General features: G+C 36.1%; 1 protein-coding gene across 1 annotated transcript in view; it reads left to right on the top strand.

Annotated features, from left to right (window-relative positions):
• LOC117421416 (zeta-sarcoglycan-like) overlaps positions 1 to 14,468 on the top strand; it is a 249,361-nt gene extending 234,893 nt beyond the window's left edge. Inside the window, exons 7-8 of the mRNA XM_059026893.1 lie at positions 5,202 to 5,325; positions 13,839 to 14,468. Of these exons, the coding sequence (XP_058882876.1) occupies positions 5,202 to 5,325; positions 13,839 to 14,033 (319 nt within the window). The 3' untranslated portion in view covers positions 14,034 to 14,468. The remainder of the gene's footprint in view (positions 1 to 5,201; positions 5,326 to 13,838) is intronic.
• Positions 14,469 to 15,204: the final 736 nt, after the last annotated feature.

Below are 15,204 nucleotides of genomic sequence, written 5' to 3'. Positions count from 1 at the left end.
GGGATTTTTGCTTGTGTCTTAGTTGACCCCCCCACCAATTACAAGACAAAGTCTTACTGGCAAGAGGTGTCATTTGGGATGTAACTCATGAATTAACTGAAGCCTATTGGTTTAGGGCATGTTTTATTTTACATTTTTCATAAAATGCGTTCCGCAACAATAATTTTATAAAGTAAATACCAAGACCAGATTGCTTGTTCAAGACTTGGGCCTGAGGTTGGGCCTGAGGTCAGAACCAGTGTTGTCAATTGAAATTATAGGTTCATGGAATTAACAGAGCAATCAAAACAATTAACACACGTTTGCATGTGTATTTTGGCAGGGAAGATTTTAACCTTTTCCCTGCCAACCAAACAGCCATTCCATGTGCAGGGCTCCCTGTTAGATGTACATGTAAAATGTTCATGAATGTTGAATGAAGATTTAATGCCTCTAATCTCTGTTTCAGAATGAATGTATTTACAGGTATTACATCGTGGTCTATTACATGGATATGTTCCTTTAAAAGGTTCCCCAGAAGGACAAATATCACTGTATACCACATATTCCCTTATATTCTTGTCTCTTCTATATGACATCAAGGTGGGAGTCTTGAAAATAGGCGCTGTAGATGGGTCTTGTTGTAAAATTGTCTGTATCTTTCTGTTGGTATATATATATATATATATATATATATATATATATATATATATATAGTCAGCGTCGTAACCAGAGCTGACATTCTACCGAGGTCAAACTTAGGTTTCATGCTATAGCTGGCAGTATTTATATGACTGCTTGGTATTTACTATTCAACCTCCAAATCCATGTTACACGGCAAAGGAAAATGAAGGCGTTTTTTGTACTTTGCTCCATGGTTGCTGAACAAGCAAAAAGAAAAAAAAAAGTTATTTTTGACTGTATTCACGACAGAGATATGCCTGCGTTACTCCTTTTTTTTCAAACAATCAATATAGTTTCCAGCTTTAAAGTAAAAGTAAAGTAAAGGTGCACAAAACGTTCCTTCATCAGCTAAAATGTCATCATGTGCATTGTATTTAAATCTGTTTTGTAATATATATATATATATATATATATATACACACTAACAAATAAAAGGGGCTTGTGATTTGTTTGAGACCTATTTCCAATACACAGGTAAAATTAGAATAATATGGAAGAAAAAAAACCACTAGCTGTGAAGGATGCCATCTGTCAAGAGTTGCTGAGTGAGTGTGCCTGTAACGCTAACTATGAAAAACATGTTACGTTAGTCATTTTCTCTCAACTGTATCACACGGTGTCAATAAAAAATGCACTATACAACTTAAGTACACACAACAATGCTTGGTAAAACACATTTTTTGCATACCAGTACATAAAACTGTGAACAACTGCATTTAACGTTTTTTTTTTGTTCGTTTGTTTGTTTGTTTTTTATTTCTGTTTATAATGTAAGGGTTTTGATACACTGATGATACAAAATTGGGTTCCAAAGTCTTGATTCATAAGTTTCAGGAGATACAGCTGCTTTCCCTGATTGATTCCACACTTATCTCATACACATTTCTCTCTCATTCATATGCTAGGTCAACCCCGCTGCTGATATGGGGAGTCCTAATAGAACAAATGCAACCTGTAATTTAAAGGGGCAAACGCTATATTTTACCGATTACAGGTGTCAAACTTACTGCCCTGCAATAGCACTGGTTGCATATATGTCTTTCTTTTTTTCCTGTAAAGATGAAAGTATGCCAGATTTAAATGTGTAAACCCTCTGTTTAGTTTACTACTATTAAAATGTTTAGAAACTACATGAAATATAAACTAACACTGAGCTGCAGACAAGTCTATCATTTATCTCTGTTTTTTTTTTTGTATTTTGTTGTAATTACATTCTCACTCAATGACATTCAGCCGAGCTGAAACAACCTAGCCATGCTTCTTGCTACTAATGGCTGTATATTTATTGACATAAGTGGCATTCCAGTACTCGTATGTGTACAAGCGCCTGTTAAGACACAATAGCCTACTTTGTAAGTACAGCATTTTTTTTAAATCTGACGCATTATAATATTACAGGATTTGGCTATCTGTTTTTAAACATTAAAATAAAATGATGGAATTCTTAGTTAATAAAACCTACTTATGATTGAATAGTTTATTCTTGAAAGAAGTCGAGATAATGTTGCAGTATAAATGCAATGGCTAATTTACACCACTCACAAGTACTCAAGATACTAACCCTGTGTTATTTTACAAACACAAATAACATTGTTTCAATACTGGTGAGCAAATTACTCACAGACTTAACAGACACATCTATAATTAACGCAAAAAATAGCAGCAAATTCAAATGACTTACAATAAATATTGAATATTTTCTATTTCAATTTTTAAATATCGAAAATAAAATCATGTAGAGTCCTTTTTTTGGCCAATGACACAGATGACAGTGTTAATACATTTTCATGAGATTGTGATAGTGTGTGTATTGGGATGGGGGATGTTGGAAGAGACAGGCCTTTTTGTTTCTGGATGTTCTGCATTTTCAGTTTTTACAATTTCATTGTATCATTGTAACATCCATCTGATCATGATAACTATGATTCTTATAGCGTCTGTTTCTCCAGAATTCTTTAAATCATGCCCAAGACCCTCTGAGAGTACAAAATGATCAATTGTGTACTTTTCTGTTAGGATATACAAGATATAAAGTTTTATTTTTTAAAGGTACAAAATGTTTAAGATATATTAATTATCAGATCAAGGAGTTATTTGGTCAATGCCTGAAAACCAATGAAGATTTTAGTTGCATGTTTGTCTTGGGGGTAGATTAAATCTAATGCTAAGGCAGATGTGCGTTCTGAGAAGCTGCAAAACAATCAAACCATTTTTGAAATTTAAAGCGCAGCAACATGGAATGAACATAAGAACATAAGAACATAAGAACATAAGAAGGTTTACAAACGAGAGGAGGCCATTCAGCCCATCTTGCTTGTTTGGTTGTTAGTAGCTTATTGATCCCAGAATCTCATCAAGCAGCTTCTTGAAGGATCCCAGGGTGTCAGCTTCAACAACATTACTGGGGAGTTGGTTCCAGACCCTCACAATTCTCTGTGTAAAAAAGTGCCTCCTAGTTTCTGTTCTGAATGCCCCTTTATCTAATCTCCATTTGTGACCCCTGGTCCTTGTTTCGGTGGAAACAGCTCCCCTGCTTGCCTTCCCCACACTGGCGACAGCAGCCTGCGCTGCCTCGACCGGAGTGCCCTCTCTTGCGACCTGCGCTGCCTCGGCCGGAGTGCCCCCTCTTGTGACCAGCGCTGCCTCGGCCGGAGTGCCCTCTCTTGCGACCTGCACTACCTCGGCTGGAGTGCCCCCTCTTGTGACCAGCGCTGCCTCGGCCGGAGTGCCCTCTCTTGCGACCTGCGCTGCCTCGGCCGGAGTGCCCCCTCTTGTGACCAGCGCTGCCTCGGCCGGAGTGCCCTCTCTTGCGACCTGCGCTGCCTCGGCCGGAGTGCCCCCTCTTGTGACCAGCGCTGCCTCGGTCGGAGTGCCCTCTCTTGCGACCTGCGCTGCCTCGGCCGGAGTGCCCTGTCTTGCGACCTGCGCTGCCTCAGCCGGAGTGCCCTGTCTTGCGACCTGTGTTGCCTCGCCCGGTGCCCCCATCCTGCGACCTGCACTGTAGCTGCTGGAGTGCCCTTCACTGTGGCTTGCATTGTTGCTGTCGGAGAGCCCTGCGCCATGGCCTGCATTGTCGCTGCTGGGCTACCCTGCCCTTTTCCAAGACTCCGAGCCAGTCAGTGAGGGAGGAAAGGCTGCTGAGTTGCCAGGAAGAGGAGCTGCTGCGTTCACAGGAGGAGTAACTGGGGCACAACCCCCCAGAATTACATATGCTGCTGAGAGAAGCATGGCAGCTTCTGGGTTAAGATCATGTATACATGCCAGAGTAGCCGGTTGTGGTCTGTTATTAGTGCCCCGGGATAGCCTTAGCTTGGATACTGTTTTGTTTGATTTTTTTTTTTATTTGATTTGTTTGTACCTGAATAAAAGTGTGCTACCAAGGTCTCAACTGCAATTTCCTGTCCCCTGTGTCTGCTATTCCTGCCGCTTGCCTTGACAGCAATGCTACCCTTCCACAGGAGCACAGAAGCAACAGAAGGGAAGAAAACACTAAAAATTAACATCTGAACTGTAAAATATACTACTTGCACTCACTCACCAGTGAAGCTTTTGTAAAACTTTTTACATAACACGCAGCATCCAATAGCATATAGTAAAACATGTCTTACACGGTATAACTTGGAACCAGAAAATTGAACCAGATAATACAGTGTGCTGGTTTATAGAGATACTGTAAAATATAATATAGTACCTAAAAAAAGATATCAATTCTAAACTATTTGAACACTTTGCAATAGGAGCACTGTAGGGATTTGATTGGTACCCCAGAATTATGCTGACATAGAATTCCAGTATATATAGTGGCAAGATTAGACATGGTTTGCTGTGTATTTGGTAACTTTTTCTTTAAATAAGTACTTTTTTAAAAATGTTTCTATATTTGTTTATATTTTGTTTATATGTTGTGCAATTATTTTTAAATGCTGTATAACAGCAACTTTGAAGTTGTCTTTAAAAACAGCACCTGCCAGTTCTTCAATGCTTGAATAAAATGTGTTTTTTTATCACATTAAAATGACGAGCGTTAGATAAGTCACAAAATCTCCTTTGTGCAGCTCTTTAATACCAAACCAAATACCAAACTTTTTTAATACCAACATTTTCCCACCTTAGCTAGGGTGGTGCACATAACTGAATCTAGCTCTTGGTTTCTTTAAAAAAATGTAAGATACAATAAATTATTATACATTTTGGCTTGTTTCTGTTTTGTATGCTCACATTTTGTGGGGAAGCAATTAAAAGACAACATAAAATACTTAGTTATATAGTTAAAAGTGTAGAATACAAATCAAAGCAGGTTATGATAAGATGGTATACCACAGTGGTGAGATTGCACCTAGAATATACTGTGGCCATCACAGTACCAAAAGCAGGGTAGAAATACTTATTTTACTGCAGATGGCTTTACAGAAAGCATGTTATTTAGCAAATCCACAGAGCAATCTATTTCCAAAATCAATAACAGAGAGAGAAAATGAATTGACAGTGGGAGGTGTTTTATATAACCTGATATTTACTCATCAATGCACATTTTGCAGGCTTGAATCTCCAACACGGACCCTTACAATGGAGGCTCCAAAGGGGGTTGAAATTAGTGCTGATGCAGGGGACTTCAAGGCAACCTGTCGAAAAGAGATGCAGCTTCAGTCCACAGAGGGAGAGGTGAGCTTGTCAGGCACATCAAGTGTTTATGTACATCTGTATAATGTGAAATAATGTATAATGTGATATCTTGTAACAATTATAAGTCGCCCTGGATAAGGGCGTCTGCTAAGAAATAAATAATAAAAAAAATGTACAATTAATCTGAGAATAAATTACAATAACCTTGTCTTTCTACTCATGTTGAAAAGGTAAAGCATACCACCATTACAATGATTAGTGGTAGCTGAAAGGCTCTATCACCTTTTCCGAGAATGGACAGGATATACTATTGCTTTGCTTTTCAACAAAATGCATTGAAAGTACTCAGTAGCAGTAAATTAGCTGCTGTTTATTTTTTACCCATGGTCTTGACAAAGACAGAGAAATAGTAAATCTATAACAAACAGACCCTAAAAAAACACAACTGAAATACAAAAAACACCTTAAAAAAACCTATACTTGTCGTGCCTTTTTTCCTTTGATAAAATAAAATTAGTTACAGAGACTTGTGTACGCAGACATAATGAATGAACCTTAAAAAAAGCTAAAATCCTGAAATTAACATAATATAAAGTAAAACTAAATATTTTTATATAATGTGTTTTTGGAAAGTACAGCTTTGGCCAAAAGTTTTACATCACCCTATAGAATTAACATATTTTGCTTCATAAACTCGAATGAAACATGCTGAATAATGTTACGTTAACATATTGCATTACATACCACTTTATAGTTTTCCATATTTTTCCATATATGAAACGAAAAACTGACAATTAAAAAATCTGATCTAACATGAAATACTGTACTACTATTATGGCTTCTGCGACATAATTTTGTAGTTTATTTGATTCCATGGTGTTAAATAAAAGATCTAAATTATGCTCATATAGATTTTTTTTTTTAATTATGTCTCAGTGCTAAAAGTTGTGCTGCAAAACTTTTGGCCATAGCTGTATATCCTTGGGAAATCCCTTTTTTTCAAAGTGGATGTATGTAGCAGAGCTGCTCTCCTCTCCTCCAAAAATGTAATGGAAACTAACATTTAGCACAAAGACTGCTGTGCTGATGATCCCTCCCTGGATTGGTTCTCTATCTATAGACATGAGATTGACAGTCATCACTGCCCTATTGGAGCCAGGAGCTTTTTTTAACTCCTTTTGTTCTCGAATAATGAGTAATAGTAAAATGACTTGTGTATTGTACTTGGAAAACCAACCAAACTCATTACGAATATTTGTTTCTACTCATTGCTCGGCACGGGCCTACTAAACACTACACTTCTAAAATGGTTTATTTTTACATTTTATGGGAAAACAGATTATCTGGTGAGAGCCATGGGATATGGTCAGAAATTGATAAACATGGCAATGTCAACTTTCTGATGAAAATACATTTGTCCCTAAAACCCCTTCAATCAACTATAAATAGTTTACAACCTCTGGGATCTAACCAGGATTATGCTTACTGCTTATTCAAGTTTCATGTCAAGTATGAGATCTAGTCATTAAGAAATGATAAACAACATCTACTGAAGTTAGTTATCCCTAAGGAACACATCATTCACAATAATGCCTTAAAGCAAGACATAGAGTGAAGTATTTTACAGGCGTTATATATAAATTACCAGATATAAATTAGTAGAATATTGGAAGAATAATATATGCATAATAGATCATTAGGCCATTAGATTCTTCTTGGGTAAGGGGTGTCATGTTTTGCTCTGTATTTCTGTCTCACTAAAATTATTATTCTTCAATTTGTCCCTGGAATTTGACCCATAAAACAATGTCAATTGAATCAAACTTGCACAGGTCTTCCCCCCTCAGGCTTTACATGCTTGGAACACACATTTCCAAAACTTAGAAAAGTACATTTAGAATGTTCCATTCAGGATGCCAAAAGTCATTGTAAATATAGCCTGACACCTTTTTTTAGGGGTGTGCAGGGAACTCATGACTCGTACTTGGAAATCTATATGCAGATTGGGCTAAAACTGGAAGTGCCATATTATGTTTCACTCCGAAAGTAGCCAGAAAGTACTTTCATTTTAATCTTATTGTGCAATACTTTTTAAATGTTTATTTACTAGTTATTTGGTGATTTCATGCATTCATTGTGATTGAGAGGTGCTTGTGTACACACAAGAATAATAAAGACAATCAGAGAAGACATAAATACTGCAAGACTTATTATTTACTAGTTATGTGGGGCTTTAACCCTTTGACGCCTAGGTAGAATGACCATATTTGGGCTTGAATATGACCACTTTGTGTTTAGCGCTTGTAGTTTGGCAACCTTACGTTAGAAATTAAAACCCAATATATCTATAAAGTAGGGCTGTCAATTAATCACAGTTAACTTCTGCGATTAACGCATAAATGTTTTTAGAGATTAATTATTTTAACACACGTTAATCACATTGCTGTGTCTTGAGCCTTTCGGCACACCGTACTTCAATCCCGGCCGCGGCAACATTGTATTGTGTCTGAGAGCAGTTATTGTTTAAATAGAAAGTTAGTCACTGAACCACTTAATGGAGCAAAGCACTAAAAATCAGTGGGATTTCTTTTTTTATTTTTTTTTTGAGGGCACACTGGACAAAAAGACGCTTACTTGACTACTGTCAAAGTGAGTTCCAATATCAAACGCAAGTACATCTAGTCTGCTGCGTGCTGAACACGCCTTCATCTCTCAAAATACACTAGCAGCTCTTCTGCTACAGACAATAACAACAAAAAATTAAATCCACCAGTTTCAACAGAAATGCAGGATCGCTGCAAGCCCATGACTCATGATAAATATGATAAGCAGTTTTTGGATATGATGACAGGTTTTATTTTATTTTTATGTTCTCTTCACAATTAACAGTTCATTTCCTAGAAGTGCTTACTATAGCTACATATTTATAATTTTATTTTAAAAAAAACAAAACAACAACTTTATTTCAGTTTACAATCACATTTAAAAATAGATATCCTATGTATTATGTTTTCTGATCTCTGTATGCTGCTGATCAAGCTTGAACCGCACATTTTATTGTGTTGGTTGTATTTTCTAAATTATTGCCTCTAGTAAATTTTGGTGGTGGTCTCAATGGGTAAATTTCCTGGTTAAATAAATACATCAATAAATACATTTTAAACAATTTTATTTACAGTTAAGGATAACAAAAACAGTAGCATCAGTAATAAAACAAATTTAAATTCAATGGATGTAGTAATTGTAACAATTTAATATCCGATTAAAACCGAGATTAACTAAGATTAATTTTTTTAATCGTGAGATTAATCGCGATAATTTTTTTTAATCGCTTGACAGCCCTTCTCTAAAGGCCTTTTAGTAGCTGTTTCCAATGATATAATGTATTTTATTGTGAAATGTATTATATGTTTTATTTATATAAACTGCACCACCCAAAACATAATTGAAAAATGTATAATAATAAATAATATTTAAAAAAATGGCCAATTTCGATCCCTTTCCAAATTAGATATAAAAAAATTATCAGCATATGGCAGATGCAAAATTTTATGAGGACTTCAAATAAAAAAAAATCAGATTTCAAATATCTTCTACTATTGAGGAGCTACAAGATTTTGTCCGAGCCATGGTCTGTATGGCAAAATTCCCATAAATGTCCCTATAGGAGGCTGTGTGGTCCAGTGATTAAAGAAAGGGGCTTGTAACCAGGAGGTCCCCGGTTCAAATCCCACCTCAGCCACTGACTCATTGTGTGATCCTGAGCAAGTCACTTAACCTCCTTGTGCTCCGTCTTTCGGGTGAGACGTATTTGTAAGTGACTCAGCTGATGCATAGTTCACACACCCTAGTCTCTGTAAGTCGCCTTGGATAAAGGCGTCTGCTAAATAAACAAATAATAATAATATTTTCAGAACTGTCAGCTATTTTATGAAAGTCGTTCAGACTAAGTAAAATATCACATTGTCAAATCTTATGTAAAACTTTTCATCATGGTAAAGTATGAAAAAAACAAGGGAAAATTAAGTTGTTTTTATTAAAAGCAGTTTTTATTTAAAATTAGGTAATTTATTACATGTCAATTTATTACCTGTCAAAAATGAACTGTGGGACAAATTAACAGTATAACTAAACATTTATGTTCCTCTGAGGGTTGAACCCGGTCTCTAACTGGAATCCAGTCGCAAGGCCCAGCCTATAACGACTCTCCTAGAAGTGAGAGGGCCCGGAGGCCATTAGGTCTAGCCTCGACTTCATAGGGAAGGCTCTCTAGATTGGAGTCCGGCTCGTCCTTTTCTCTCTCCCTTGTCCAGAGGCCGAGCCTCAAATCCTAAGTTGCAAAAAAAACCCACTCCCTTCCTCTCGCAGCCCTGGCTCCCGCCCCGTGAATGCCTGTTGATGCAGAATCCAGTGTAAGAAAATTGATACTTCAGCATTTCTTTCTTTAATTTGGCTATGCTAGCCAGTCCACTCTTTTGTCCAGTCTTCTCATTTTCAGAAAAAAACAAATTTCCATTAAACTGAAAATACATTGCTTTGTATGTTATAATCTTTCATAACTGCAAACATTGCACTACAAATCAGACATATTGCCTTGCCGTCAAAATTATTAATTGAACAAATAATCATCTGGCTTTCGCTTCCGTGACATCTACTACTTTTTGGCTACTGAACTTAAATTTTACACAAAGTAAAATAAATAACCTTCGCTTTGCTATCCTAATCAAAATTATGTGTGCTGTGTACTGTGCATGAGGAAACGGATCCTGTGTGCTATTTGATTGGCTATTTTACTACCTCTGTGAGCTGTGATTGGCTTAACCCTTTCAGGACCAAGCATTTTTCTTGGGATGCTCCCCCAGGACCAGGTGCTTTTTGGCTGTAGTTGACTCTCTTCCTATAAAAATTCACTAAAAATAAAATTTTTACAGAAGCATCTTGCAAATGGTGTCCTTTAAACTGAATCAGAAAACTGGTTTTCTTAAAACGTCACTATTCTGTGTTTACATGATTAACGATCGAAAGTCTAATTAGAATTCAACTGTATACATGGATTGAAGTTTTCGGAAAACGCAGGATATTTTCACATGGAAAATATTGTAGTAGCCTAAGTACGATTTGAAGACCAGACATTTCTGCGATAGAACGGTGACCAATCCAATATCGTGCTTTATCGAAGTGTCAGGTCTTAAATTCAAAGATTACTATCCTATACCTCTATTCAGATTCCCCACAATGTGCAATCAGCCTTTTCAACAGCTCATCCTGTTCTATATTACCAGTTTTTTTTGCAGACATTATTTTAAATTCTAACGTCATTTTAAAGCTGGAAAACATTTGCTGCTTCAGTATGGGCTATTAATAAATACATACAGACTTTAACAAATGTATTACTTTATCCCTAACTAGACAAATGGATGCATACAGACTGACTACACATTATTATTATTTTCTCTGTTTTCTAAAATCACGTGCAGGAATGAAGGTCAAAGTTTGCACATGTGCAGTACGCTATTGGAATACGTTTTCCGAAAAGTGTGTTACCATGATAAACATTTTGTTAGTTTTTGGAATTTAATTGGAAATTTCTAGGTGCTGTTTTCCAAAACTGACTTTTGGAATATTCCGATACATTTTCCGGAAACTGTGTTTACATGACTTTTGATATCGGAATTAGTTTTCCGAAAAAATTCTTATGCTCACGTAAACCCACTGATTGTTTCACCTGAGTGATTGCAATGACATAATACACGTTTATTCTCAGGGTCTTTATAAGCAATAATGGACACTACTCTCGATTTATTCTCTCAAAATAAATATTTTATAAATAAAATAATAGTTACTCATTTCATTATTATCAGTAATAAGGAAAAAAAAACATATATATTAAAACACGAGACAGAATAAATGTTCTAATATCATTGTAAGTCAGATACATCAGATTTACAGTGTTTCGCCTTAACTCTAAACAAGTTCCTGTGGTGTTTTGTTTCTGCTTTTGTCTCTGGGGGCTGCTGTAAACCGTCTTCGCCCTTTAGACACTAAATGCCCCTCTCATTGACATTACACGAAGAAAAAAAAAACTATCAGGAAGTGAATGTCAGTCCCTCCCCTATGTGTGTTTCAAGTCTGTACTGCAAAGTATGGTGGCCCTGTAAGTCTAAAAAATGAAGTGCTTTTTTTATCATGTTTACACAATCGCGGTCCTAGAAGCCCACTTCAGTATGATCATGTTAACATGATCCCAGTCCTTAAAGGGTTAATGGGAATGTCACTCATACAATAGTGTGTAACGTCTTCAGGTAGAGTTTTTAAAAAATCCCTCTTGTTACAATTCTTCGATCTATTCATGTTGAGGTTTAAAAGTTTTAAATTGAGATGAGGCAAAACATACATGATGATAATTGGTCAGTTAAAAGCCAACAATTCCCTTTGAATCGAAAGCACTCTGCAGAACCTAATGACATCATTTAAGAGCGTCACCATGTTCAAATTAAATGCCGGTTCCATTTTTTTTTTAAACCCTACATGAAGACGTTACACACTATTGTTACGCTTATGTGTTTATAATGTGGCTCTGCATCGGCCACGCGAAACTCACATGTCTACAGATTAAAAGGCGACGATTTGTTTTTAATTGAAAGCACTTTGAAGAGTATACACACAGCACAACCTAATTGTGCTTTTTTTGTTAAACCACACGTTTCACTAGTTAAACAGGAGAAGTATGCAAGGTAGTGATAGTCCTATTATAAAAGAAAACAGATAGATAAATTAATGCACCTCGAGATTGTATTTCGTCTTTTATTCATACTGATAAAACAAGGAATCTGTTACTTGGATCATGGTAACGTTATAGCTAGACATTTGCTCCTGTTTTGTTTTTGTTTTTTGTAGTCAAAATTTTGGTAAAGTAATAATTATCTACCTATTATGTGTTCATTTTTAGTGTGGGTGAAACCAGGGTTAACATTATAACAAAACCGGAGCTGCCATTCTCCATGACAGATTAAATTAGCATTTTACAGACACTGAATAAACTTAATATCCTGTTAGGTCATTGCCTGTTATCTTATACAATTGTTATGTTTTGAACAGTTATTCCATTTTACTTTTGGTCTATAAAATAAACGTCATACCTTGAAATTGTATCCATGTTGTTCCAGTACTAGGTATTTGTACTCCACTGTCCAATACGATTTGCATTGTGTGCCTCACACGTATCTATATGGGGCGGTACAAACCTCAGTCATCTACAAATCGGGAAGCTCTATTAGCAACGGTTTCTCGCTTTATGAAAAATACTAATAATGTACGTGTTTAAAAAAACTAATACCGGTAATTGTGTACGTGTTGACCCAGGGTCGGTCACATAAACTACAGCGTAAGGTATCAGAAAAATGCTACTGCATAAAAATAAAAAAAACTAGTAGTAAATTAGGTTTTGGGGGCTCCCGAGTGGCGCATCCGATAAAGGCACTCTGTGTGGAGTGCATTATGCGTCCTATAGCCTGGAGGTCGCCGGTTCGAGTCCAGGCTATTCCACTGCCGACTGTGGATGGGAGTTCCCAGGGGGTAGCACATAATTGGCTGAGCACCGTCCGAGGGGGGAGGGCTAATGTCGGCCATTATGTCCTCGGCTCACCGCGCAACAGTGACCCCTGCAGAGTGGCGGGGCGCCTGCGGGCTTGCCTGTAAGCTGACCAGAGCTGAGTTGTCCTCTGATGCTATATCTCTGGGTTGGCTACGTGGCAGGCCTGCAGAGTGAAAAGAAGTGGTCAGCTGACGGCACACGTTTCAGGGTGTGCTCGTGCCGCTTCCGAGTCAGCGCAGGGGTGGTAGCGGTGAGCTAAGCCTAAACTATAATTGGATATTTCAAATTGGGAGAAAAACGGGGTAAAATCAATTGGGGACTACTAAATTTATTTAAAAAAAAAAAAAAAAAAAATTGAGTTTGTCTCAAATGTCTCAAATGCCTCTTGTTTAATTGGGACAGCCGCTTATTTGGGATCTTTTTACTTCTTCCGAGACGTCCCGATAAAGCGGCACCGACAGTACAGTATTTCATGTTAGATTTCATGTCACATTTTTAAATTCGTTTTTCGTTAAGTATATGGAAAACTACAAAGTGGTATGTAATTCAACGTAACATTATTCAGCACATTTCATTTGGGTTTATGAAGAAAAAATCTGCAAATTCTGTAAGGTGATGCAACATTTTTGGCCATAGCTGTATGAAAAAAACAACAGAACAATAATGTTTTTATATTAGTATTATTTCTATTTGATCTGAATGTGAAATTCCAAAAATGTTACCTATAGCTATTTTACACCATGTCTTGTAGACATCCATCCTTTTTATGATAATAAGAATCAATTGTATATAATACTTACAGGCACTCTGTAGAAATATGAATGTAATTTTCGACTTTTTTTATTGATTATTTTGTTTATATCTATATTTTATTTTATTAAAATAGCTTTCAATAACATGAACAAAAACAATTTGCCATAAACCAATGTAATATAATTTTATTTTTTGTGTTCCTCAGATATTTTTAAATGCAAACACAATCCGATTAGGCAATCTTCCACATGGCACCTTTGCTGCTTCCTCGCCTGGTTCAACGGGTCCGAAACAGACTGTCTACGAGCTGTGTGTCTGCCCAAATGGAAAACTATACCTTTCTCCAGCAGGGACAGGTTCCACCTGCCAGGACACCAGCAATGTATGTTTGTGGAGCTAAAAGCAGACTAACCTTACACCAGAAAAGCCTTTATTACTGTTCTCGCAGTTCTGGTTTGCCTCCCCTTAACTGAAAATCAAGAATTGCAAAAGACTTCCAAAGCCAATCCAGACAGTGCAGAAATAAAAAAAAAAAGTTGCCTTTTTTTAATAAAGCTACTAATAAACACAGACAAAAAAAAAAACACGAGACAGAAGAGACGGGACACATTCTGCACATGGAGAGCTTGGGATGTAATATATTTTCTAAAACCGAAAAATACACAGGTGCCTTTGCTACTGTCAGTAAAGCACATCATTACCAAGCTTAAGAAGACCTGGATATTCCCCACCTAAGAAACTTTTGCCCCAAAATGATCTTCACTAGAGTTCATATACAGTATGTATTTCTTTACTGTTTCACTAAAAGCACAAATTGTGACATGTATATGTGTGTGTTTATATATATATATATATATATATATATATATATATATATATATATATATATATATATATATATATATATATATGTAAACAATGCTGTATCTGAGAATGCTTGGTCGTACGTTTTATTATTTATCAGTCATGTCTACTTGTATGTGTTTTGAGGTTTTATAATATTTTACAATAAAATATAGTATGTTTATACACTTTGAATCATGTACAATATATTTTGAAATTGTTGCTGAGAAAGTCTCTAAAAAATGTTGGCTGAAAACCTCAGATTGACAAAATTTACTGTGCACATCTGCCCGTGGATACATAAAGGGAAAAGCTATTGTACAACATCTGCTACACATTCTTTAAAGGATGTTTTCATTGCTTCCAGTCCAAACATACTAATATAATTCTAGCATTACAGTTCTTAAATTGCTGTTTATTAACAGACCAAAGACTGGGTTGTGTAATATAACATGTAACTCTTTTTAACTGTTTAAAAAAAAAAAAAAAAAAAAAGAAATGGCAATTTCATTATCAGGCAACAAGAAGGTTACAATTGTACAAAATGATATTCCTTTATATATATATATATATATATATATATATATATATATATATATATATATATATATATATATAATCTAGATAGATAGATAGATAGATCCACACACACATGCACGCGTATATTTTAACAATGCCTGGCATATATAGAGAATACTAGAACTGATATGGTATGTAGCTACCACAAT

This window comes from Acipenser ruthenus, chromosome 1 (assembly GCF_902713425.1).
Source record: "Acipenser ruthenus chromosome 1, fAciRut3.2 maternal haplotype, whole genome shotgun sequence".
Lineage (NCBI taxonomy): Eukaryota > Metazoa > Chordata > Actinopteri > Acipenseriformes > Acipenseridae > Acipenser > Acipenser ruthenus.
The sequence above is the reverse complement of the archived record's forward strand: the minus strand, read 5'-3'. Positions and strand labels throughout refer to the sequence as shown.